This window comes from Mauremys mutica, chromosome 5 (assembly GCF_020497125.1).
Source record: "Mauremys mutica isolate MM-2020 ecotype Southern chromosome 5, ASM2049712v1, whole genome shotgun sequence".
Taxonomy (NCBI): Eukaryota; Metazoa; Chordata; order Testudines; family Geoemydidae; genus Mauremys; species Mauremys mutica.
In genome coordinates, this window is record NC_059076.1 from 96,523,749 (window position 1) to 96,551,281 (window position 27,533).

The 27,533-nt window shown below is 40.2% G+C and overlaps 1 protein-coding gene and 1 long non-coding RNA gene across 4 annotated transcripts in view; one reads left to right on the plus strand and one right to left on the minus strand.

Annotated features, from left to right (window-relative positions):
* The window catches only part of GABRG1 (gamma-aminobutyric acid type A receptor subunit gamma1), a 112,421-nt gene extending 95,571 nt beyond the window's left edge, over nucleotides 1-16,850 (plus strand). The window contains exons 2-5 of one of the 3 annotated variants that reach the window (XR_006580046.1): nucleotides 3,383-3,535; nucleotides 5,522-5,626; nucleotides 6,451-6,512; nucleotides 16,336-16,398. Coding sequence is in view for 2 of the 3 variants with exons in the window: in XM_045019934.1 (XP_044875869.1) it covers nucleotides 6,451-6,512; nucleotides 16,139-16,179; nucleotides 16,336-16,400 (168 nt within the window). In the remaining variant the exon portion in view is untranslated. Of the gene's footprint in view, nucleotides 1-3,382; nucleotides 3,536-5,521; nucleotides 5,627-6,450; nucleotides 6,513-16,138; nucleotides 16,180-16,335 lie in introns of all 3 variants that reach the window. The other 2 variants (XM_045019934.1, XM_045019935.1) reach the window with 2 other exon arrangements.
* On the minus strand, nucleotides 14,469-26,056 carry LOC123372009. The gene is made up of 3 exons (XR_006580047.1): nucleotides 25,792-26,056; nucleotides 21,956-22,197; nucleotides 14,469-14,557 (listed from the first exon to the last, which is right to left on the minus strand). It is a non-coding gene; the product is annotated as an uncharacterized LOC123372009 (long non-coding RNA).
* Between the last annotated feature and the right edge of the window lie 1,477 nt (nucleotides 26,057-27,533).

A 27,533-nucleotide genomic window follows, 5' to 3' on the forward strand; every position in this document is an offset into this window, starting at 1 on the left:
GATGACATTAGCACAGCTGGTGTGTGTACTGAAGTTGTGTCTGAACCACAGCATCAGATCTGAGGCATCCTGCATCAAACCCTTCCCTTCAAACATTGGGGCTGTTTGAAATCTGAACCAAAGATAAATGCAAAATTTGGATCTAAGAATTTTGGTATTTATGTACCAAATTTACATTTGGGCTAAATAGCCCTCACCTAATTGCTCTTAAAAGCTGTAAGTAAACAACCCAAACAGAAAAATAATGTGGTAAGGGGTCCTTCATGCCAAAATTCCAAACATTCCTTCCTCTCTCATGGTCTTACTTTCTTCCTATAAAGGACACGTTCTCTAACCTGATGCCATGTAGGTCCACACAGCTCATTCCTTGCTGTGGCCTCCATAGCCCTGATGATGATGGCCAGTATGCAGTTCAGCACCAGTGAGGTCCCCACTGGGAGTGTCAGCCTGGCCATTCTGTGAAGTGACAGCAGAGGTACCCAGTAGGAACACGAGCACGATCAGGGGCTTTCTAACTGCGCTCTCTCTCTCTCTTTCAAAGGGCTTTATTATACAGATAACTGATGGAATGGCAGTTAGACTTCTAAATAAGTGTCTCGACTGGTATCAAAATTAGTATCAGACTCTGGAAACATTGAAGGGAAGGAAATTCAGCAACAGCAGACAAGCAAAATAGATAGTCTCCAAAAACTCAATCATCAGAAATAAAAACAGAACTTTAAATCCTGGGCTGCAAAAGTACAAAACACTCAGAAGTAAAGAAAATAATGGATTAAATCTTTCTGAAATAGACTACCATTTTCTAGAACGAAATTCATTCTTTGAGACTTTAAATGTTTTAGACCTTAGTGCTTCACCAGTATCCATTCCTATATTGAACTGCCAGCAATATTTTTGTGAGACGATCTACATTCAAGTTTTGATTGTGTGCCTTTGTCTCTCATCTTAATGATGATTAACTCTTTCCCGCTGTCTTTTCATAGACCAAAAGAAATTTGCTTTTTCTCTTAGAGTCCGATTTTTCATTTCTTTGAGCTGGCCAAATCCAACAGAGATTATTTTGGCCATCTTAAGTTTGCTTTTGTACCATAAGAACTAGCATTATGCAATCTTAAAGAAACATGCAATAAGTCCATACTGACTCCTGATAAGGTGAATATCAGTTTTATTGCTGTGGGATGTAAATATTGTATGCCCAGTACTTGTTGGGCCTGTTCGTATTGTAAGTTAAACTGGATTTGGCAAATTGAGTCCATGGCTCAGTGAATGCCATGATTTATCACTAGTCAAGGTGACCACTGGCAGTTACATTTGGAGCATCTTCATCAGCAATGCATAGAATTTTTTGTATAGTATTTCTTGAGAAGTCCGTCTGTCAGAGTACTTGCACACCAAGTTGTAAGGCATCTAAAATGATGCAATTGCAAGTGCAAAGAAATGCTCCTGAAATTATGTGCCTATATTTTTATTTGCAGAATGACTTTAAGAAATAAAAATAAGGGCAGATAAGCTCAAGGCTTTTGCCTGGCTTCTGTAGTGTATAAACTCAAGGCACTTCTGTTTTAAAAATATTGCATATAAAATGTATATACTCTGATTAGAGATGGACTTTGCACTATGGTAGAATCTGTCTGGAAGTGTATCTAAGTACACTATCTTAATTTCTTTGACATTTGCAAAGAGCATTAGAAAAACATACTAATGGGATATAATAATTCACAATTTAACAACCTGCACTAAGAAATCTAGTAAAGCTTACAGTGCTAGGTAAGCTTTTGAATATGCTACTGAAGAAATATAGTGGAATCAAAAATAAATGATCAAATACACACAGTATGTGCCAGGTATTATGTTGTGGGACATATGATGTGAGATAAAATCAGACTCCTACTTTCCTACATATTTTTACATTTTATTTCATGCTATTTGCGCCAAAAAAAAAAAGGGACTCTAACAATTGGCCTTTACCCGGTGTGCGATCGCAAAAGCCTGGCCCTTTTCATGGGCTGTGGAGGTGTCTTTCTATTTTCTTTTGGACTTCTTTAAATCCCACACCCCAGAATGGGGGCATATGCCCTAAGAAGTACAACTGGAGGGCTAGACCCCAAGTCTGGAACCTAGATGACAGTCATATTACTGAGAGAAGGATGTCTAAGACAAGAGGTGCCCCCTCATCCCAAGGTAGTGCCACAGAAAGAACCTATGTTCCCTCCCCTCCCCCCCCACATTTTATTCCCCACCCGACCTGAAGATAAACCAGCTGAACTCATGGTCAATGCTGATTACTTGCATCCCATGGTGTGGTTTGTTTCAGCAGTCTTGGAACTTGACCATGCATCTCTAACCAGCTTAATTCATCAGGGCAATGTCTCTAAAGTCTCCCATGTGGAAAGGGATACCAGGTATTCAGTAACTTGTTACAGGCTGCCACACTAGAGCATCTCTAACAAATTTAAGACTTCTCAGAGCAACAGAAGAGAAGAGCAAAGGAATGCGCTGTTACTGGCCATTTAATTCCAGAGCCTGTGAGGAGCAAGGGAGCACAAAACCCCAAAGCGTTGAACCCAGGTTGTGTTCAAAACCAAACCCCAGTGTAACTTGTCTGGCTATGGGTTGTGGTTCTTTTGTGATTATATTGAACAGCTCTAAGGATCCAGATTTCTGCTATGAAATGATCATTCCCATTAATGTTTTTTTCCAAAAAGAGACTTATATAAAAGTGAACCCTTCATAACAGGAAGAATGGATTTCTTAGCCCCAAACCAGCTGATGGAAATTGGCTTGTCAGGACCTAGAGTTAAAGTAGTATTAAATATACTAATATTTTTAAAATAAAAAATCATAGTAAAAGAGAGATTCTGAGCCTGGTAGATCAGTTTTATTGACAGTGGCACAGATCTACCCAAGTAGAAAGGGCACATTCATTTTTTTTTTCCCCAGGAATCATTGCAAATGAATCTAGCACAAGCTGTCTGCAGCTACAGCGTCTCTCTTTAAAACTCAGGTAGCTCAGTAACTCATGTCCTTGTCTTGTGTTTCATCTTATTTCCCCAAGTAAACCTCATACAACCTTTTGAGAGAACTTTTCATTCTTTTTGTATTGAATTGCACCTAGAATGAAGATCTCTCCTGGTCAGAAGGTATTTATTAATCACAGTCCCAAAGAGTCTTTAAACCTTAGAGATGCATTTGACTGTTACCTTTTATCATTAGAATGGGTACCTCATTATTCAGAAGCCCTTGCACATTTCATGCTGTAGTCTTTAGCAATGTACTTTGTGGAAAAATAAAATGTCAACTTGCCAAAGGCAAAGCTGTGCATTTAGTCCTCTTTATCAAATCAGCCGATTACAACTCTACACTGCTCTTCATAATTATACAGGAAAACATCCTCTCCCCCACAGACTGAGGGAAGGCACTTGGTACCTAATTGGCTGACTCTCAGGTGATAACATGAATATATAGCCAGTTGGAAAGCCGAAACGAACACAGCTTTTCTTCATGACAGTGGTGCAGATCTGATCTGTATGAACAGGTACAGCTATGATTTGACAGCAAACTGGGTAATTGTGAAATGCTAGTTAGATATGTGTGTGTATTGTTTGCAAAATTTGTGAATGCATTGTTAAAATCAGATGCATAATATCTCTTAGTTAATGGGCACAGACAGATTAACCTAAAATGATAGGATTATAACTCTGCTATGAAGGTCCTCCTGCCATTGTCTTGACAGCTCCAGCTAATTAAGGGAACAGTGTCTCCATAATCTGTTCAGTCAAACCTTGAAACCATTAGGACCCTCAGCAATACTGCACTGCTTATGTATCATTAAACAGGGAAGAGGCTCCTTAGTGGGAGGTATATTTATGCCAGTTGCATGCTGTCCATTGCATGAAATGTCAAATTAGTTTTCTTCAGAAATGTTAGCCAGACTTCTGCTTGCTTACAGCTCACACTAGAGGTGTGCCAGCTTCTAGATAAAGGCCATGAGAAACTGAAACATTCAGCTCTGATTGTTTGTATTAAACCAGCCTATCAATCAGGAATTCAGAGAGAAAAAACAGAAGTCTGGAATACCTAAAATATAGGATTTGGTATGAATTTAAAACATTTGTTGAAACCTCTGTATTTTTAATGTATGTTTTGCTCCGTGTGTGTGATTTAGCTCAATCATTCCTATAGCTTATACAGTCAATTGTATACTTGCTCAGAACCTCAGTTATAATATCCTGCCTTATATAAAAGCTGCCGACACTTTATTACAATAAAGGCTAATGCATTTGAAAGCCATCTTATTCTGTATGTAAGAGTGCTTTACAGGGAAAGGATTTTCCAGTGGTTAGAGCATTAGCCTGGGACATCCAGACCTGGTTTCACTTCCCTGGCCTGCCACTTCATGTGTGGCCTTGGTAAATCATTCTGGCCCAGATCTTTAAAGGTACTTGGATGCCTAAGTCTACCATTCAGGATACCACTGGCATTTTCTAAACAACCACTGTGCTGCTTCCTAATCCTGTAGGCACTTGTCTTAATAGTGCCTAAATTTCCACCAGACAATGTCCAAAAACCCATCTAAACCTTGACAACCCTACTTCTAAAGAGCTACTCAGAGCCCTAGTATAAACCAAAGCTGGATTCTCAAAGTAGGTGGGGGGGATGCCTATCTTTCCAGTGGGGCCCAATCCCATAGGCATGCTCTGAGTACCCCTATCTGTTTAATCACAGAGCAGGAGGGGCAGATTCATAGATTACCAGGCCAGAAGGGACCACAGCGATCATCTAGTCTAACTTCCTGTATAACATAGTCCATAGAACATCCCCTAAATTTCTAGAGCAGATCTTTGAGGAAAAAACATTAAATTTTGATTTAAAAATTGCCAGTATTGGAGAGTCCGCCATGACCCTCAATAAATTGTTCCATTGGTTAATTACTCCAACTGTTAAAAATGTATGCCTTATTTCCACTCTGACTCTGTCTAGCTTCAGCTTCCAGCCATTGAATCATGTTATACCTTTCCCTGCTAGATTGAACAGCCCATTATTAAATATTTATTCCCTATGTAGGTACTTATACAGTACAGTTAAGTCACCCCTTAAAGAGAAAGTTAAGCTAAATAGTGAGCTCCTTGAGTGTACACTATAAAGCGTGCTTTCTAGGCCTCTAATTGTTCTCGTGGCTCTTCTCTGTACTTTATCAACATCCTTTTGAATTGTGGACACCAGAACTGGACACAGTATTCCAGCAGAAGTTGGACCAGTGCCAGATACGGGGGTAATAACCTGTCTACTTGTCGAGATTCCCCTGTTTATGTATCCAAGGTTCAGAATAGTTGTTTTTAGTCGGAATGTCACTCTGGGAGCTCATGTTCAGCTAACTATCTACCAGGATCCCACAAATCTTTGTGACATTGCTTCTTAGTATAGCATCCTCCCATGCTGTAAGTATGGCCTACATTCTTTGTTCCTAGATGTATGTTTACATTTAACCATATTAAAATGCATATTGTTTGCTTGTGGCCAGCTTACCAATTCGCTCAGTGACGTGTTCCCTTGGTTGTTTCCACTCCATCAATTTTTGTGTCATCTGAATTTTGTGAGATCAAGCTGAATTGCAGACTGTTTACAGGTATGTAGACTCTCAGTTAGTTGGCATTTTACATCATTTGAAAGCTCTTCAATTCTTCTAACTGTGACATTAGAAAGTGGTATGGCCTTAAGTTTCTTCGCTGCATTATCCCCAACCTACAGCAGGTGGAAGAATCAGTTCTTCTCCAATGGTATGGGATTTTCTGCTCTTTGCAGTCTGAAGTGCTGCTAAGAAAGATGCTTTTGGAGCCTTTTCTGGAACTAATATGTTTGTCATTTGAGTTTTCTGTCAACTGTATTCTTTTTTTTTTCATTGAAAAAAGTCTCTGGATTTATCTCTTATACTCCAGGTACCTTGATGTGAGGTGTTGTTTCAACTTGGCAGGTTTAATTGCTTTGTTTGATAGGCTTTATAAGCATACGATGCATTGCGATCATCCATCACTAAATTCCATAAAACCAAAATCAATATAATTTTTGTCAAACTCTGTTCTTCGTTTGTTTCTTACTACTTGCATTGCCCATGGTTTTCAGCACAACTAACAGTACTAGTATGAGGACATTTTTAAAAACGTACCCATTTTCAATCTAATTTGCTCACACACTGCAAAAATATATTCCACTTCCACCCACCAAAGACATCTCAGTCATCAAAAAAATGGATGTCACTTCTGATTTGCTGTTGCAACGCAGTGAGGGTGTTTTTTTTTTCTTCATCAATACTTGCGCAATGTGAGTATTGAGGTGTTAATGCACCATGGAACATTGTGTAAACAGAAATAGTATATTTGTTGGTTTTAATTGTTAGGGGACATGGATGTGGTGAAAGTTTATTTTTATTTTATTTTTTGTAATATTTTGCAGACCCCCTGTGCAGTCTTTAGGATTAATGACCTAGGAGAGAAGGACATCCCAACATTAGTAGGGTAAGGAGCTACAAATAAGACAAAGGGGCTGAAACCCATACTGAATATGCATTAGATATGGTGGTATCAGTATAACACAAAAGCTGTGTCCCAGCCTGTGCGCCTTAGGAGATGCCAGGATGATGACCAGTGGTGATGGTGGAAAGGGAAGATGAGGAAGAGGATAACTAACACTTCAGGTTGTTCCCCAATGGATGGGGAGAGGATATGGATGCTCAGCACATTCTATATTATCTCTACTTACCTAGCTGACTTGGAGTGTTTTGTAACTTTGCTAACTGTGTTAATAAAACTATCACCAATACAGAATGTTTTTCCTAAGTGTGAGTGTTAGAACCATGCAGGTAGAGGTTCCCAGTTAAACAGGAATTCTAATAGTACTGAGCCTAATCTTAGGACAAGAACCTACCAAACCTCAGAGTGTTAAGTGGGAATTTGTAAGTAATAAATATAATTAATACATAATCAATAGATCGGGCAACATCGCCTTACTCCTAAGCACACTTGTGGGTGGTGGCAATTATTCTCTAACAAGGAATTAAAAAGACGAATCTGGTGGCAGCCAGCAGTATGGGGTTTCCTAAAACTTTCACTATATTTCACAAATAACTTCACAGCTCTCAGCAGATCTAGAGATGACATTCCAACTCCTTGTTCTGTAGTCTATGCTGGAGGGTAGTAAGGTAGTATGCTGGATAAGATGAACAGAAAGCATGGCATGGAGCAGACTACAGTTGTCCTCTGCAGACAGTTGGGATGGGAAATGATTAGGGTTCCAAGCTCTTCAATCTTTACCTGGTTTTGAAACTCAAAGTCCAGTAGTGAAGGAAATTAAAAAAAAAAAGGCATGGAACTACTCCAGTGGTCCCCAAACTTTTCGTCTGGCAGGCGCCAGATGAAGGACCGTGGTGGCAGTGGAGCATCCGCCGAAATGCTGCTGAATTTCTGCGGCGTTTTGGTGGTGATGCCTCTCGATGCCGCTTGTCAGTGGCAAGCGGCATCATCGAGAGGCGTTGCTGCCAAAACGCCACAGAAATGTGGCGGCTTTTCAGCGGATGCTCGACCGCCGGCCAGGACGTGTGCACATTTAGATGGGGACCCCTGAACTACTCAATGTATGTAAAAACACTTGATAGTTTTGTGAGCATTTTCAGAAGAAATTTACAATGAGAGGGAAAATAATACTCCTGCGGGCATTCTGTGCCAAAAAAATAAATTCTTTGCACAGTATTTTTTAAAATTCTGCAAGTTTTATTTGTCAATAAATAATTGCAGAGGCTCCAGCATGGCAGTGGGGAGCATAGACCACTGGCTGCATGAAGGTGGGAGATCAGCCTGTAGCCCCTCCACCCCGAGAACATAGACTCAGTGGTAAGGCTGCACCCAACCCTGACACAGCACAAGGCCTGGATCTCCCCTCCCTGCGTCAGGTGCACCAGGTGTGGGGCAGGCAGGATCCAAGTGTGGAGGGATCTAAGTGTGGGGTGAGAGGATTCTGTGTGGGACAATCTGGATGCAGGCAGCTCACTGGGAGCACTAGGTGAGGGGGGGTTCTGAATGCACAGAGGCTCATTGTGGGTGGGGTTCCAGGTCAGGGGCAATGGGACTCTGCAGGCACTTCCAGGTGAAAATGGTTGGGGCACAGCGGAGGGATCTGTGTGTGTGTGTGTGTGGGGTGGGTGGAGCTAGTTGGAGGTCAGTGGTGTGGGGTTCTGGATGTGGGGGTTCAGGGGGTGGGGCATCAGGGTGGGGATTTGAGTGCAGGGAGCCCAGTGGGGGGTGGTCTGGGTTCAGAGGTGGGGATCTGGAGGCAGGGGTTGAGGTTCAGTAGTGTGGGGTTTGGGTATGGAGGACTGGAGGGAGGGGAGGTTCTGGATGTACCAGCTGAGGCTTGGCAGAGGTGTCTGGGCATGGGAGTTCCAGATGTGGGGGTTAGGTGGATGGGGGAGCAGTTCTCTGTACAGTTACCTCTCCCCCACATAGCTGATGAACAATGGTGGGAGGAAGGAGGGGAGGATGCTGAGCTTCCTGCAGCTGGGGGAAGTTTTTGGGGGTGGGTCTGACACAGCCCCAACCCCTCCTTTCAGGGGAAGAGGAAGTCCCTGTCCTCTCCTGCCTCCAGCCTAAGCCAGGACTAGCAGCTGATCTAGGCTCAGTGTAGGAGCCACTGGCTTGGGTGTCCCCAGTCCAGTGGTGATTTACCCCTCCAACAGCTGGTCAAAGTCATTTTTCTGCAGGGAAGCAAAGAAATCTGTGGGGGACATGAATTCTGCACCACTGCGCAGAATTTCCCCAGGAGTAAAAGAATATGGTACAAACAAAGCTAAAGGAATTAAACATTTTAAAAATTACACAGAAGTAGACTTCCATCATTTCTGTATTCTGGGGGAGAGAATAATATTGCTGTCTTGGATATCTGTATTTGTGGCTTGTTTGACACTTTCACTTGTCAGGATTTCACCCCCTCATTCAATATAGCCATTGACTTACCTTACACTTCTGATTGGGAGTAGAGTACAGGGGTTGACTGGAGCGCGATCTGCTGTCGATTTTGTGGGTCTTTACTAAACCTGTTAAATCGAACGCTGGTGGATCGATCTCAGAACGTCAATCCTGGCTGTAGTATAGACCTGCTGCAAGAATCATTCCTTTTGAAACAGTTCATTTCCTTAGCTCATTTTACATATCTGTATGCCACTTACCAGCATCACTTCTGTTGCTGCTGCTTTTCAGTCTATCAGGTATATTGCACCCTCTCTCATACTTTGTTGGACTTTCTATGTCTTTTCTATATAGTTCTCAGGGGGTCATAAAGATTTTGTTTCTTTAGTTCACATTTAGCTCCCCTGGCCCCAGTCTTTCAGGACATCAATAAGCTGAACTGGCCAGTCAATTTCACAGAGCTGCACAAGCTGACATACAGTAAATGTACCTTCTCTGTATATACTCTTTCAGCTTAGGCAGCGAACTTTTATTCTTGTCTTTCAGTTGGACCTTGGCAAGCTCTGCTTGATATACAGACCTAATGCAGACTCTAAGGTACTTGTCAAAGTCTAGTAATTTTGTACTAAGTTTTAACTCCTGCAGATGAGAATCTTAGTAACTGGCTGCCAAATGCTGTGCTGCTCTGCAGATCAGTTATGGATAATTGCAAACTGAAGTTGTAGCAAGCAGTAGGTAAGGTTTTTGTTTTTGTTTGGAAAAATCCCTAACTGTAGTAAAGGCACCACTCATCTGCTATTTAAATTTAAAGATAAAATACCACCACACAGAGGCAGTGAACAAGTGGATTTAGATAAAATTAACTCACAGAACCTTCACCTGGAACACAAGCCAAGCATGAATCAAACCTTTTCTGAGATTAAAAGATTAATTTTTTTAAACATTATTTTCATTTCTGCTTGTGACTGGAAAATGGAAGTTCCAGGTTTCCATATGGTTCAGAGAAGTATCTGATCTTTTAGAGGTTTAGCGAAACAGATGGGAAGATTACCCATCACTAAATCAGTTGTGATTGTCATTAATTGCAGAGTGGTATAGTGCCAATTTTTGAATCATTCTGCACAGTATATAAAATGCACAAGAGCTTTTCAGGAATTCAAGTCACTGGACCCATAATCCCAATGCCAGCTACTGGATTGATGGAACTGATGATAGGGTATCACCTTGGGTTCTCTGCTAATCTTCACTGGCTAGCCAGAGTTCCTTGGAAAAGGCTGAAGTTTTAAGTTGTATACTTGTGAACTTTAGGTGGTCTCATTAATTAACACAAGCACTGGCTTCTGAGATGGCAGCTCTTAAGCTATCTGTATAGATGCTCACATGTACTGAGCTGATGTGACCATCACGAACACAGTTCTCAGTTATTGGTTGGCAAAACTAACAGGTAAAAAAAAAAGAATGAAATTATTCTCTTCTTCCCAGTACAGCTGGCCTTCTGCCTGTGTGAGAGGTATAGTTTAATTGGGCAATCCTTCTCTTCACCCCTTATGTCATTTTGAATTCTCATCCCAATTAATTACATCTGCTGGGAGTACAGTGTAAAGAAGCTATAGAGTTATCTAACTACAGATAAGTTGAAGTAACTCCTACTCAGAATGTGGTACCAAAAGTGCAAGGGAAGAAGACAGCAGAATCTCTCACTGACAGAAGGCTTTGAGGTGACAGAGAATGGGACCTGCTACAGGTGTGAGTAGCTGACTACCCAAGCCCATGAATCACTGGTAGCCAATCAAACGTATTGCAGCAGGTACTAGCATAAAGCCACAAAAATGGTCTTTGCACAACACAAGCAACACAGAAAACAAGTACAAAGTATGGGGAAGATGTGATATGTTGTAACTGGCTATATAGTAGGATAGCAACTCATCTTGCTGCCTCTATTTCCTTTATAGAATAGCAGGTGCATTACCAATCTACCCCATGACCGCCTAATGGTTTCATTTCAAGTCAGGGTGTCTATCATCTGGAGTTATTTGTAGCTATTCTCACATATTCACGGGAGATGGCCATTAAAATGGCCTAGCTGATGTGTGTTGTACTCTAGATACTAGACTCGAATACATTTTCCACCCCACCCCACCCCATCCCATCCATCCACTCTTGATTTTTTTTAAATGCATGGCTTTGTATATGATGGGATAGGTAAGTACCTGAGCAACTTCAACCAGTTTTTAAAACTATTTTGGGATTTTTAAACTGCATTGTCAAGAAGCAAAAAAAAAAAGGGCACAAGCCTATTTTTGCCTTGAATGTTTTGGCCAACAGAACTGGCTATTGAATAGGTGTCTACAGTGAAGAACTCTGTTAGGAAGCCAGCTAGCATGATGGAGGAGTTATTTAATATTTTGCCTTCTTAAGAAGAATTTGTGAGAAGGCTGTAATGGCTCCTTAAGTTAAAAAGAAGGACCAAAAATGCAGTTGTAAATGCAAAGACCCTTCAGGGAGGTGGCAATGCAGCTGAAGGACCCTTTGTGTATTGCAGCTGCTCACATATTGTCCATTGTGATGTAGCAAAATTTCCCTGATACTGGACCAGGCCTAGAGTGAGCACAGATGGATCTAGCTACAACTTAGAGAGGTCACTGAAATATGGCACTTGATTACAGTGTTCTTTGAAGGGCATATAGCTATTTTCACTACATCAGAACACTCGACCATCATGAACATCATAAATACTCTCTTGTCTCTGCTGTTTGGCATTTTGGCTGGGCTGATCCTAGTTTTTGGCTTGATTGTAATGTTTTGCATCCTGCTTTTCAGCACAAGACTAACTGTTACATTTGGTGAAACTAAGATGGTCACCATATTTGAAAAAGCAGCAATGGTGACTGAATTTGTCAAACCCAGTCCAATCACCAAACCAGAAGCATCCCACCTAGTAATCTAATTTGACAAAGCTGAGCTACTTGCCAAATTGGCCAAGGAGATCGCTCCCAACTACAGCGTGGTGGGTATTAGCATTTTCTTACTCCGGGCACAACTTAGAGTGTGAGACGCCTCAGTTTAACTCATTCTGCCAGGCAGAACAGACAATATGTGAATGGATGACTGTGTTGGTTTAGAAATACTACTACTTTATGACTCAAGGGCTCTATTTTCTCTTCTGCTACTTTTTGTTTAAAATATTACCATTGATGCACAGGACTGCGGTAAGAATCCGCTTAAACCTTACAAGTTATGAAGGTGGGAAAAGGGGTTAGTCCTAAAGTTATGAATGCAGAGATCAAGGCAATTTGAGGCTAAAGTCATTTTAGGAGAACTTAGTGAATATTGCAGACATCTCTGTTTGGAGTGTGTTCAGGAGGTGGTGGGTAGGAACAATTTAACTGATGCTTCAGAGTTCCCTTCAGTTTTATTAGAGAAAAGAATAAGGCTGAAAGAATCTATTACTTATTTTGACATAGAAGATGCTGTTACTATAGGGCAAGATTTGGCCACTCTTAAGTTCCACAGTACCATATTTCATGAGGAAGCTCTATTGAAATCAATGGGACTTTTTGAGAAGTAAGATGTTACTTAATGTCAGAGAGGGTGGCAGAGTCTAGCCTTTAGTGATTATGAACTAAGCTCTGGAAGAAGATGGAGTATTTTAAAATTTTATGTATTGAAAAAGCAAACAGGATGTTAGGAATCATTAAAAAGGGGATAGAGAATAAGACGGAGAATATATTATTGCCCTTATATAAATCCATGGTACGCCCACATCTCGAATACTGTGTACAGATGTGGTCTCCTCACCTCAAAAAAGATATTCTAGCACTAGAAAAGGTTCAGAAAAGGGCAACTAAAATGATTAGGGGTTTAGAGAGGGTCCCATACAAGGAAAGATTAAAGAGGCTAGGACTCTTCAGCTTGGAAAAGAGAAGACTAAGGGGGAACATGATAGAGGTATATAAAATCATGAGTGATGTTGAGAAAGTGGATAAGGAAAAGTTATTTACTTATTCCCATAATACAAGAACTAGGGGTCACCAAATGAAATTAATAGGCAGCAGGTTTAAAACAAATAAAAGGAAGTTCTTCTTCACGCAGCGCACAGTCAACTTGTGGAACTCCTTACCTGAGGAGGTTGTGAAGGCTAGGACTATAACAATGTTTAAAAGGGGACTGAATAAATTCATGGTGGCTAAGTCCATAAATGGTTATTAGCCAGGATGGGTAAGAATGGTGTCCCTAGCCTCTGTTTGTCAGAGGATGGAGATGGATGGCAGGAGAGAGATCACTTGATCATTGCCTGTTAGGTTCACTCCCTCTGGGGCACCTGGCATTGGCCATTGTCGGTAGACAGATACTGGGCTAGATGGACCTTTGGTCTGACCCGGTATGGCAGTTCTTATGTTCTTATGTTCTTATGATTTAAGATCAAGTAATAAACAGTGAACAAATCTGTAAAGAAGGCAGAGAATTCAAACAGTTAATGTACCTCAATAGAGCAGTATAGGCCTGCTATACTACTGCACTAAGGCCACTTCATACCACTCTGACAGTGCAAAGGGGTGTTAAAATAGGAATAAATGTAATGACAATATAAAGTACTCCACCTTTCAAGCCTTTTTACACTGCCAGAGTAGTGTAAAACATCCTTTGTGTAAATGAGACTGTAACCCACTACCTCTAATCACAAAGAAAGAGGAGATCCTCTGTATTACGCAGAGCTATTTCATAAGAGTAGAACTGCAGATTGGCTAAACACACTGATGGCCTAATTCCTATGTTAATACATCTCTTTCAAGTGAGATTTATGAAGGAAGACTTTTTTTTGCAAACAGGCCGACGCTGCTTCATCTGTGGTCTGACACTGAGGTGCTACTGAACACCACCCACTCCCTTTGTAGTCAGTGGAAGATGTGGGGTGGGGTGCCCAGACCTTGCAAGAGTGCAGCCTCATAGAATTGGGTGCCTCAGCTGGAAAGTGATTCAGTTCACTTTGGTATTACCATGTCTCTGAATATGGAGGAGGCTCCAGTCCTGTCGAGCTGGTTCACATACTTAAAATGACACTGTTGTGGGCCTCTTGGGTTTTTGTTTGTTACTCAACTTGCTATATACTAATCCCATGTCATGAGTTCTTTGAAATGGCTTTATTTCAGCCTCACTCATTCATAGACTTCAAAGCCAGAAGGGACCATTGTGATTATCTAGTCTGACCTCCTGTATTTATCTACTTTTAAATAGTTAAATGTATTTACACAACTTGTCCATATTCTCTTTCCATTTGTACTAGTGATCCTCGGTATTTCAATATTTACATTAAATAATAAGCTGAGATTCTGGTCCTCTATATTTTTCTAAGTTTTTAATAAACAAATAGACCCAGTGATTGCCCAGGTTGTGTAAATTGACTGGCACAGCTCCACTGAAGTCAATTTTGCTCTACAAAATGGTGTCCTCCATGCTGTTATTATTAATTAATTAATTAAGGTAATTATTACCTTATTACCTTTTATTACCTGTCTCAGGTCCAGTGAGGAAATAGTTCATTAATAGTTCTACCTGGGTGTGTGGGTCGATCTCAGGATGACTGAGCCAGCAATGTGCAGCAACTGTGAAAAAGGAAAATGGGCATTTCAGTAGAAGGAGAGAAAAGTATTAGTGCCATTGTACTAAGCATTGATAAGACATCATTTGGAATACAATTTTTGTCACCCGTGTTTAAGAAAGACAAATTCAAACTGGAGCAGGATGATCAGGGGAATGGAGGGCCAATCGTGCAAGCGGAGATGGGAAGAGCTTGGCTCATATGGTTGCTCTATCTAAATACACCAGGGGGATAAATATCGGGGAGGATGAAAAGCTGTTTAAGTGAAAGGACAATGTTGGCACAAGAACAAATGGATATAAACTGGCCATGTACAAATTCAGGCTGAAAAGTAGAAGACCATTTCTAACTATCAGAGGGATGAGGTTTTGTAACAACCTCCCAAAAGAGGTTGTGGGGGGCAAACAACTTAATTAGTTTTAAGAGAGACGGGGACAAAATCTGAGTGTGATTGTATGATTGGGCTGCTTGTGATTGCGGGGGAGGGGTCAGTAGCCCTGGGGCTCACTTCTAGGTGGTTTTATGTTCCTCAAAGCTCATGCATCACTGTTTCAGCTGGCCACCTGCAGGTGTGAGGAAGGGATTCCTGCCCCCTCAGTGCATTGTGTGGTGTCTTTTTGTTGTTGATTATGTTTTTGTCTCCTTCCTCTAAAGCAACAGAGATGGCCAGGGCAGGAGATGTGCAGGGTGAGCCAGGATTCAGAGGTGTCACTGAGCATTTTGTCTCAGCAGTTGGCTGGGTGGCTCTTGCTCACATGCTCAGGGTCTAACTGATTTCCATATGTGGGGTTGAGAAGGAATTTTTCCTAAGGTCTAAGTGATACTGATTTTAGGGAGGGTTTCACCTTACTCTGTGGCATGCAATTTAATTGTAGTTGGAATTTCTAATTTAGCTGTATTTATTGTTTCTTATTTGTATTGTGGTCACATCTAGAGCCCACATTTGGGAATCAGGGCCCCTTTGTGCTAAGATCTATACACACACATAGCAAAAACATGGGCTATGTCCCAAAGCCTTATAATATGTTAGGCTCAATTGGTATTTCTTACATGTATCAACAATTACATTTATTTTAGAAGGGAGCAATTGGGCTAAATATCAGAGGGAAAAAATCTTCATAATAAGAACTATAATCTGTGAAATAAATCTCCTAAGGAAGTATTGGAAGCACTTGTTCCTGAGACATTTAAAACTACATAGTATGCTAGGGAAAAAAAGAAATCACCTACCAATTCAGAACTATTCATATTTTATAGGATAACAGGACTAAAATCATCTAAAACCAGTCACTAAACTTAGTCCCCTAAGGGTGGAATGGAAATAAAATGTCGTCATGTAGCACAGAGAAGTGGGCACAAGTCTACAAAGTTTGTTTGTTTAGCATGTTTTGTCTTAGATTAGACTGTCTATGCAGTTCTTTCTGGCATATATTTGTTTGCACCATGGAGTCCTGATCCTGAACTGGGTGTCTGGTAATAACAAACAGAAGGAAAATAAGATGTTGACTATTCTTGAAGAATATTTGCTATTAACTATCATTACCCATAGTTACTACACAATCCATACTTTTTCCTTTTTGCTTAGAATAGAAAAAAGCTGTAGTATCTCTGATACTCCTGCAAAGGGTGAGTAAATACTGACTTTTAAACAACTAAGGTAAATGGTCTTCTCTCAGGCCACTACAATCAATATTCTGGCATTTGGAGCCATCGTTCTTAACTCAGACCTGAGCATGCTAGTTTTAACTTAAGTGCACTTTTTTTTTCTTTAAAAAAACAAAGAACATGCAGATCTCTATGAAAAACAAGACTTGGACTGGCATCTCAGTGAAAGTGGATCCCAATGACAACACTTGGAATGCCAAGGCCAATATCCAAGTCAAATCTGATGCCCAAGAAGATGTCAATTTAGAAGAGGAAATCTTAATTTTCAACTGTAAACAGCTGAATGACAGCTGCACTGTAACAATTTACAATATCCAAAATGAACCCACAATCCAGAGTCTAGAGCTGAGTGATGTTGTGCGGGCCATCTTGCAGGTGTTTTATGGCGCTCTTCAGATGCCATCAGCTGTAGGATCCACTGACACCAATGAGATTAGCAAAAGTAAGGAAGCAGAAATCTACCAGAGCAGTGAAGAGTGAGCCTAGCCTCTTCACATCTGGAAGACTGACACCATTTACAAGATTACAACATTCAAGAACCCACTCTCCACGGATTGTTGCATTTCAGGAACAAGACAGACATAACTTGCTAATGTTACTGATCTGTGGGGGGGAAAAAAAATTAAAGCATGCTGCACTCCTAACACGTCCTTGTTTTTTTTTTTTGGTTATAGTTCTTTAAGTTATACAAATAGTTTCTTTATAGTTCTTTTAAGTTATACATATAACATCCACACTATTAGCGTATGCCATTTAGTGCAATAAATTATGTTACTGTCCAGTGATTTAACTACTGCTGGCAGAAAAATGGGAGAGGGGAATTCATTAATTTTTAGGGTTTTTTTGTTTGTTTTGTTTCCCCTTTCTTTCATTGAAATTCAATATTTGAAGAAAATTTTGTGAAAATAATTAAAAGTTGCATCATGACCAGCCTTCCCCTTAGTCACCAGCAGTTGAGGAGGGGAGGCGGGTGGGGGGGAACCTATCAGAGTATAATTATCTCAGGCATGAAATCAGCAACTATTTTTAATCCTCCCTGTTGTGCACAACAATTAAGACAGTACACATAAACCTGTTAATATTTGATACAATAGCTTCTATGACTCAGTGCAAACTTTATTTTCGCATAATCAGCATTAGCTTCCTCTATGGAAAAGATGCAGAGGGGTAACAGAAGCATGTTAGTCCATATTCTGAAGCAGCGGATGTGGAGGGAGGGGCTGAGTTGTGTCGTCCCCTGCGCCCCACCCCCCAGCCGGCAGATGATCTGGTAGTGAATTCCATCCTTGCTACCTATACAAAGCTGAGGTTTTAGCACAGAGAAGTGAATTTCACTCAATCAGTTCCTCATATGGCTCACTTCAAGAATACGGTAACAGGCCAGACTTGTAGCTGGTCTGAATGGGCCTGGCTCCATTAACCTCAGGGGAGCTGCGTATGTTTGCACTAGCTGAAGATCTGGTACAATGTATACCTGAAGTGAAAAGTCAATTAATTAAGAAACCCTGTGAACCTAATTTCCAAACGTGAGTGTCTCAAGTCTGTCTCTTAAATCCATATTAACACATCCATATGCAAATTTTAAATTTCAAAACCCACATTTAATTACCGGAAATGTAGACTGAAGTGCTAGCTTTAGACAACCATGTTTAAAACTTGGAACTTTTATTAAAAATATATAAAAATCTGCATAACTCAAGTAAATGGTAATACAGAAATATAATAAGCTGTAGCATTTGCAATAAGGGGCATACAACCAAACAGACTTACCTCACTAACGTTAAAGTGTGCTTAACTTCTGCCTTAAGATGTATGTGAAGTCAATGGAAGCTGCCTTCAGATATGTGTACACTGAATTTAGCTCAGAAATTTTGCATTCTATACACTTCTTTGCCTAAGGCAAAGTAAGACCTCCGTGCACAAAAAATACAATTCTTTCTCTGAATCCTAAAAATAGGTGAGAGCTCCTCTGTGAGGTACAGTACAGTGTGCCTGTGGAGTAGTAGTAGTTTCACCATCTAGCCTATTTAGTAATACTCTGAGTATCTTGGCAGTCTTTGGAATAGTAGTTCATAGTCTATAAAATGACACTATTTGTGTGACTTTAAAGCTACTTTTCATAATACAGAGTTCATACAGTTAACTCAAACATTGATTGCAAGAAGGAAACCTGTTCCCTTGCAATTCAGGATAGTGAATTTACTTGATGTTATGAGGCAAAATCAATGCTTGTCTTTTTTCCTGAGGTTAATGTAAAAGTGCCTTTTGAACAATCCAGTCTGAAGAAATTGTTATACATACATCCTCTGAAAACACTTTTTGTGTAAGGCTGATTTTGTTTCTGAACAAAGTCTACACAGGATATTCCATATGACATAAAAATACACTGGCCAAGGGTTCCATATTGTTTGCATGCATACGATGCAATAGAGTTTATATTCTTATAATATGCTTAGTGGGATCTCAGATCTCTGATGGAACCTGTGATGGTGTCAGTTTACTTATCTGTACAGTCAAATGGTCAACTTCAATGGCTCAGACACAAGTTTGATACAGGAGTGGGTGGGTGAGATTCTGTGGCCTGCATTGGGCAGGAGGTCAGACTAGATCATAATGGTCCCTTCTGACCTTAAAGTCCATGATTCTATGTGACTGTACTATGTAAAGTAGTTTTGCATCAATGGCACTGCATGCTGAGAAAATGAAATGATACTTCTAAATAGCATGCCTATATGTTTATGCATCAGATCTTCTGTTGTAGGGGTCTTTCTCTCTCTCTCTCTCTCTCTCTCTTCTTTGGTACTGCCAGGTCTAACTGCTCTAGGAACAAACTTGTAAGTATCTTAAATAATATATTCTACCAGAAAAAACGTGTCCTTAAATAAATACTTCATTCATTTAAGATGTACATCAGATTTCATCTGTGTATTTGTCAATTCCTACTATAGCAGTATTAATTCCTTTGTGCCACCTAGAGTTCTAACAGTGGTATGAAGGGTGCCTTCTAAATATTAAGTGGCACATTGCTTGACCTTGGTTCATTTCATACCATAACTTTACAGGGTGTTTTCTCAAAAGTATTATTTTGCACACCTAAATCCTGGTGGTGTATTAAATCTAGCAGTAAATCTACACCTCTTACTGGGCATTTCAATGTAATTAGCTTTTTACTCTTCCAAAAGAATTTTACAAAAGGTTTGTCAAATTTCAACTCTTGTGGAAAGGAAAGAAAGCATCGGTAGAACAAAATCTCATTTTAATGACAATAGGCTTTTTCAGCCAAGAGGGAAAGTGTTTATTCCCAAATTGTTTGTTGTTTTCTGTACTACTTGAAAGTGGGTAACTAAGATATATTTTTAGACATTGGATTATTTTACTTCTTGACCAATAGAAAGTAGTGCAGAATAAATGCCACTCCCCACCACCAACACAAACATCAATTCAATTAGATGTGTAGTTCTAAAACATCTTCAAATTTTGATAAGGTTCATATATGATCAAATTAAAGTTTTAGAATACAGCAGAACAGAAGAGTTTGCCTGCATGCCTCAAATATATACTTAGAATAGAAAGAATAGAAGAACTATTAAGGATGAACATTCATGATTTTCCTCCCCACGCACCCTCTAGTCTTCCCCAGTTGAAGTGAAATTAGATGAAGGATCTGATCTTGCAGCCCTTAATGTTGTGAGCAGTCTAATTTAAGCCAATGGCACTAACAATGTGAACAAATATATGAGGGTCACCTACCACCACCTCTCCTCTCTGCATCAGCAGAGAAGCTTTCATGTCCCATTTTTATACTTTCCCCTCCATTTATCCCATATCAACTCCTTAGACTTGAATTCCCTTCCAATGTTCATCTGGAATGCCATGATCCATCATTCAAATCCTCCTCAAGATTTTTGTCTGCTATGATCTTCAAAAGAAATATCAACAATGATGGTAAAAACAAAACTGCTCCTCAACCTTTCACTATTCCCAGTTCAGCCTTCTCTGATAAGTCTTCTATTGTAATGCCTTCCTTTGGGGGAATCCATGGAGTAAAGTGTCAGTGCAAATGCTGTCTGTCTTCTCCAAAGACTGAGGGGGTGATCCTTCTCCTGGTATCTAATGGCCATTGCCGATACAGAGAGGTGTGATTTACATAGTCCCATTATACTGGGATTGAAAAATGGTCTGTAGGCTAAGGGTTCACTATATATAAATATTGTTTGAGACTATACAAGCAAGACTTGCTAACCAACAACTGAAGTGCTGAATATTGAAGGGTTGAATTGAAACAAAGCATTGCACTGATGTTTGTTTTTTATGCTCTTTATTATTATTAGATAATAAGACTAGGTGCTTATTGTTGTGAGATTATGGGATCTCTGTGTTTAAAAATATCCATCAGTAATATCAGGAATTGTCCTTGGGAAATAGATTACTCTTAATGGTTTTTCTTTTCTGGGTAAAACAGGCTACTCTCCTTCACAGGGCAAGCCATAACATCTACTTTGTTTTCTAGTGTATTATGGTCACATTGAGTTCCTTAGTTAGTTTGGGCACAGTTTTGCTTTCCTCCTTGCTCATTCAATGCTGGGAATTTTGCACACAATGCATACAGGATTGGGCCCATAGTTTCTGATTTCATGAAAATATTTTCCAAGTAATCGGACAAGAATACTATTTTAATAATTAAAAAAATGTATTGAAGGTCACTTTTTTGTTGTTTTTTGGGGGGGAAAGCTAAAAAGCTGAGGTAAATTAGAAGAAAATGGTTCTTATTGAGAGATGTATTCAAATGCACAAACAAAAGACCACTGCTTTCTTTAAACAGCGAACCAGTTAACTAAATTCTAGATGCTCTCACAACTTATATTTAATTCATGAGCATTAAATAATCAGTTCTAACTCATATCAGATCAGGATTGTGTGGGCAGATAACTATCTACCACCTTCTCACAGGGGGCTTTTCCAATTTATGGCTACACCCCTGCAACTGGTTCCACATGGGTGGACCCTTTCACTCTCAAAGTCCCATTGAAGTCAACAGTTCTTGACTTTTGTTGACCTAAGAGGGATGCATCTCATACTGTTGCATAAGGCTTTTCCAGTTATATTTCTGTAATTAATATTTTATCACTTATTCTCAAATCATGTCAATAATGGGGGGGGGGACGGGAGAAGTGATTTTTTTTTAAATCATCCTTAATTAAGATGAACTATTCTGGCTTCTGGGGGGGATGACATATTTTAAAACATGTACTTTGACCTTTATCATTTCTCCCCAAGGTTGAGCAATGCCCAGGAAAGAAGCACATTAGTCAGATTAACCTCTGCTACAGTACATCTTTGCTGTTAGAGAACTGCAGGACCATTCAGAATTAATTCAATCTTGGAGAAATTGGATAGTTTCTCTCGACATTTCAGGCATTTTAGGAGGGTCACTTCATGCCCTTTTTGCATAATGCATTTGTCTTTTAGCACAGAACATAAAATGTCACATTTTACTCTTTGATGGACACACCATTACATTTGAAGGTTCATTTATTAATGGTTCAGTTTGTCAACTGAGTTGAAAGTCCTATATAAGCTGCATTATGTAATCTCTGGTATATGAATCCAGGGGATATATAATACCAGAACAAAATGATTTGCCTTTCATCATCCTTCACTTTCACCCTCCTCCCAACAGGCCCTGTATGTTTCACTCCATTGTCCCAAATGAACAAAGGTATTTCCCTCTTTGCACCTTTTCCTGAGTTGAGTAGAAGACTGAAGAGAGGAGATGAGTGGAGCCCAACAACCTCCTGCCTTCACCTTCAAGGGGTGGCCAGCTGAGCTTCTATTTTCCCCCTCTGGTTCTTCTGGAGTCAGTTAGTCAACTTTCCCGTTTACTAATTTTGTTTCAGGACCATTTGATAGGCCCATTCCTCTTATGGGACAAGTGGCCACTCTGTCTTATGAGATCTGCTGCTCTGTCTCTTTCTCATCCTGTTGGAAACACACAAGTTCATAAATATTATAGATTGGTTATCCTTATCATACAGAGCGAATTTCAAAGCACTGAAAGAGCTGCTTGGTTTCCAAGTTCAGATTTAGGAATATTGTATGCTGCACATTGCTTTCACTCAGCAAACAGGAAGAACCTGATCCCTTGAATTGCTGTCACCTCCACAACCTCTGTCACTCCACTAAGTGTGATCCTAAATTTCATTTAATGCTATAAATACACTGGGTTGCTGTTCTAAAAGTTTATACATCGTAAGCAGTGGGCTGAAGCTCTAGAAAATAAAGAGCTCATTGTTGGTGGACAGAGGGAAGAATGACTTCAGAGCTGCTTCATCTGCATAAGCGATTTACCCAGAATTTGTCCAGTTTTATTTTGGGAGCCACCATAACTGTACTAAAACTTAGAATTGGTTGGGTAATGGACCTGAGCTGAGAGCAGGGGAAAAGTGCTTGTACCTTTTTGGCAAGGGGTAAGAAGTCTGTGCAAGAATCTTGTCTTCTGCTGGTTCCTTTCCACAGAGGATCTTTCATTACTGGGAGGACTTTGCAATGGGAAATGATGCAGAGGTGGCTCTTTGGCTGGAGAGAGAGAGTGCTTCAGAGGATAGCAGTAGAGCTGAGTGAACTCCTACTCAACCACTAAATAAACTAATTCTGAGGTAACTACTGGGCTATGCATCCAATGAAGTGGGTATTCACCCACAGAAGCTCATGCTCCAAAACGTCTATAAGGTGCCACAGGACTCTTTGCTGCTTTTACTGGGCTATGAGATGCTCTGGTTTGGGTCTCTTTCAATCTCTCTGCTTGAAACCATTCTACTTTGTATAAAGAATTTAAATGTGCATTGGGCCAGAAACTAAGTGAGACTGGGAGAGTACCTTAACAACTGGACTATGGGCTATAAGGGAGGCTGCTGGAGTGGGCCTTGCAAGGGAGACTTTCCCTCCCCCACCCTGCCCAATATTCACCTGGCTTGTGGATCACACTGAGGCTTAGGTTGAAGTAGGTGTCCAGTAGATGCTGGCCAGAGGCAGCAGTGCACATGGCCAGAGGCAGAAACTTGGGCATCTAGGGGACCTTTACAGCAAATTTAGGTGCTGAGGGATTTTTAGCCACCTCCAGAGTTAAGTAGCAGATGAGTGGGGTTTGAGGATCTCAGTGGCATCTAAGTTAGGGTGACCAGATAGCAAGTGTGACAAATTGGGACTGGGAAATCTGGGGAAATAGGCTCCTATATAAGAAAAAGCCCAGAATATTGGGACTATCTTTATAAAATTGGGGCATCTTGTCACCCTAATCTAAGTTCTCTTGTGGAGCTGGGCCAAAGTTATTCAGAAATTGTTCAGAAATTATGCAAGCAAGAATCCAGAACCATAAACTATATTTGACTTTTCATACTATGGCTTGAGCTATCAACAAATGGTTTGCATAGATTAAAAATAGGGAGAATACAAACCAAGCTAGCTGGTCAGAAAATGGTGTTTTCATAAAAATTTTCAAAAGAAACAAAACACATTTTATTCAGCTTTTCATAGCATTTTTCCAGTTTTCCAGCCAAAAATTCAAAGCTTTAGGTTGTTTAAAAAATTGTAAAAAACAGACATTTTCCACAGTAATTTTTTAGCCTTGATTTAAAAAAAAATCACCATTTTCTTATCTAAAACCTTTTTGATGAAAAAATTTTAACCAGTTCCTGCTATGTAATGATGTGTAGCCAGAGACAACTCTGCAACAATTATGCTGCATGGTCTTATACTGTATTTGAGTGCTAATGGCATAAAAAAGTGAGCACTTTGACAAGGTGAGTCTTCCATTCACTTAGCCTAATGGAAACTTATTGCCATGAGTTACAGTATTACTTATCTTAAATTATCTTTTATTCTATGGGATTCTAATCGTCTCTGACCTTAACCACAGTCTTAGGCTGAAATACATCAACTATGTATTAAGTCACCATTTTATAGGCTTGGTTTTCTAAAGAGGCATTTCCGAAAGACTAGCAAGCATTAATTGTATTCAAAATGTCTTCCTTACCCATATCCTGGTTCTACAATATGATATCATGTGAGTAGTCAATCAAACAGAATAAACATTTAATGTTTATAATAAATTAAATCTTAACATGATTTCTGAGCTATCACATTTTTAATGTACCCATCACCAGAGTATTTAAGCATTTTCTTTCTCATTCAGAAAATTTTCAGAGTACTTGTAAGACAATGGAATGACACTTCTTTCATAGAAAAACTGTATTGGCAGGTTAATTATCGATAATAAGCCTACAATTATTTTTAGCTGAGTATTTCTAAACATAGCTAAAAAGCAAATGGGAGATGTACATGCATAGTGGATGAGATGACTGAGTCACAAGGGAAGAATGATGGAACAAGACTGTGCAACAGGATATCTGAGTGCTGTTGCTGTGACTGTCCACAACTTCCAGTGTAGTGTTGGTCTGTAATTCACTTTATTTCTTTCTCAGTTTCCTCATCCATATGATGGGGGGCAGGGGGAAATGGGAACACAAGAATTACCATACCAGCAATCTATCCAGTTCAGCATCTTCTGGATGTTTCCCTGGTGACCTTCCCATGTGCACTGTGATGCAGTGACCTATTTCTTTAGGGTGAATTTACATGGTTTCCAATAAGGGGGAAAATGTGTTCCTATTGAGAAAATGTGATCCAGACGTTGTCATGAAACAATAAATGTGGATCCCTACAATACTGTTTTAAGAGTCACTTTCCAAAATATAATCCCATTAGCATATTTTTGTTTGTTTTTAAACTTGCCCCTCTCAGGGCATGCTGCGATCTTTTAAGGAGACTTAATTAATTTGCAATACATTGAACATGTTGGAGCCATCCTCTGCTTAATATAGAAAAGTAGACCATGACTCTACAGGCCCCAGAATGCTGCAACTTAATCCAAGTGGCTAGCTTGCTCTAATAATTGTGAAGCTTCACTTATGGTGGTGGCCTTAGGCTCCACTTCTGCATTACTTGTTTTAGTGCATTGCCTAGGAGCCCCAGTCATGGATCCCCTTGTGCGCAGTGCTGTACAAACAAAATGGCAGTCCCTGCCAGCGTAGACAATCTATAAATGTCAGTTACCCAATGGTTGATGTGGGGAACTTGATAAGTCATTGAGATGACCTGCTTCCTTGATGAACAGCTGACACACATGTACACATACACGGCCACTCTTTTGCTGGGCAACTCTCTATTTGGTGCCATTGCTACCTCCACCCAGTATTCGCTCCTTGTCTCTTTTAGACTAACAGAGTTAAAACCCTTTCTCGCCAGGAACTGGAAAACCCAGAGATGTACCCTTGTAGTAATTATAATGTAGCATCACTTTAAGATGCAGCAGGTAGGTGTCTAAATAACTTAGTGCACATATCAGGCTTAGTTTTAGGTTACTGAAAACAATCTTATTTATTACATCAAGAACAAGTACATTCAAACAGGGAGCTGGAAGCAGTAAAGAAATAGTTTTATACACAGAAAACACTCTTCTTACCCTGTCCACATCAGTCAATTCTGAACTTCTTAATTATGTACAAATATACACACCTGTCTGTGTTCCATGTCACTTCTGAGCACTAATCCCTGCTGCTGGGTTACTGGGATGGCTTTGAGAGGCCTACTTTCTCTGAGGAATCTCTCTCCTCCAGAGCTCACCATGATCAACCTCTGTGGGAAGCTTCTGGGGCTCGGCACACCATGTTGAGATCTCTTCAGGTTCCAGCCTCAGAGCTCTACTAACTCTCCTTCAGTTCTCCCCCCTCTCCATGCAAATCTAGCCAGACTTTCCATCTGCCCCTCCAACTCACGGTTCCCTGTGACTACCCTGCCACCATTCCCTGAGCTCCCTCTCTCAAAATCCACTCTCCAACTGTCTCCTTTATTGACCTGCCCAACAGAGGCTCCACCCCCCTTTAGTGATGTCACCAGCCTCAGCAATTCTTTCACCGTCATGTTCAGGGAATACTGTTAGGAATGACGGTGAGACAGTGTGGGTTAATGGGACAGTATTTGAGCTTGGCTACTGATGGTTTAATATTTCAGGCAGGAATGTAAAAAATCAAAATACTGTCACGTTTTTATTTTAATACAGTGAATTTTGATTATGGTGAGTGAATGGTTAACTGTTAGGACCATGTAGTTTCAGAACTCAGAATTTTTAGGCCAACATGACTGGCTCTGTGATAAGAACACATTATCAGCTGTTTTTTTCTGTTTGATTTAATCAGAGGCCATGTACTCTGTGGAAAAATGAAAGAAAGCTGAAATAACTCAGAAGGTTTCAGTTTCTGACCAGAAGTTTCAATTTTGCCTGGAGAAATAGGCAGGTGCCTTTTTTAAATACAGCTTCTTTTACCTTTTGTCTTGTTTCCAGTTAGTAGCTAAAGGGGCCAGCTTTATCTGTGGTATGCTGCCATTGATTTCAATGCCATGGCATAGTTGCCCCATGGTATTTTATAGACCAAAGGGGAAGATGATCCCTCTGCAGAAGTGACAACTATCCACCACAAAGCTTATGCGCACCTTTTGAAGAAACAAAGTCAACAGAGTTTTAGTTGGCCATGCAAGAGGCCAATAAATACAGTGTGAGGAGTTTATTGTAGTACTAGTCTCTGCAATGTGGAAACAGATTTCACAGTTGCTCACCATCAAGGGAAAGGTCTGCAAGCTTAAAACGTACTGGCTTATAGCTGCTGTGGGTGGGGGGTCATCATGATATTGTAGAACTCTTTGGAAAGCAGAGGAATAGAAAGGAATGAATAATAGAGGCCTAAGGGAACTGCACTCGATGTACATTAAATTTAAAAAAAAACAATGTGGGGGAAAAAATGTGAGGAAAGATATTAGCCATTTTACATTTCATTGGCTACTGATAGAGAAGTTTGTACTTGTTTTCAGTTACTGCACAATGAGGATATACGGACTACATCACCCAGTTTTATAGCTAGTATAGCAGCTGTTTTAAACTTATTACAAATGGGGAGCTACTACTGAAATATTTGCTTCTTCATATAAATTGGAGGCCTGGCCTCTGATCTCCAGTTTCATGTCATTTCTGGCAATCTGCCCTCTGCTGGTGAAGGTTCTGCAAAACTCATGACCTCAAAGTCTAGGGGTGGGAAGGAATTTGATCAAGCAGGAATAAAGGGGTTGTGGCTCCTTTAAGGGGTCCCTCCCTCCTTCATGTTGAGAGCAGTGCCTTCACCTGAGCTAGGGGCTGACTGGAGGGGCTCATGTAAGCCATTGTTAACTATCTGGGAACCTGGCTGAGGATGCGGGGGAGTCTGCCC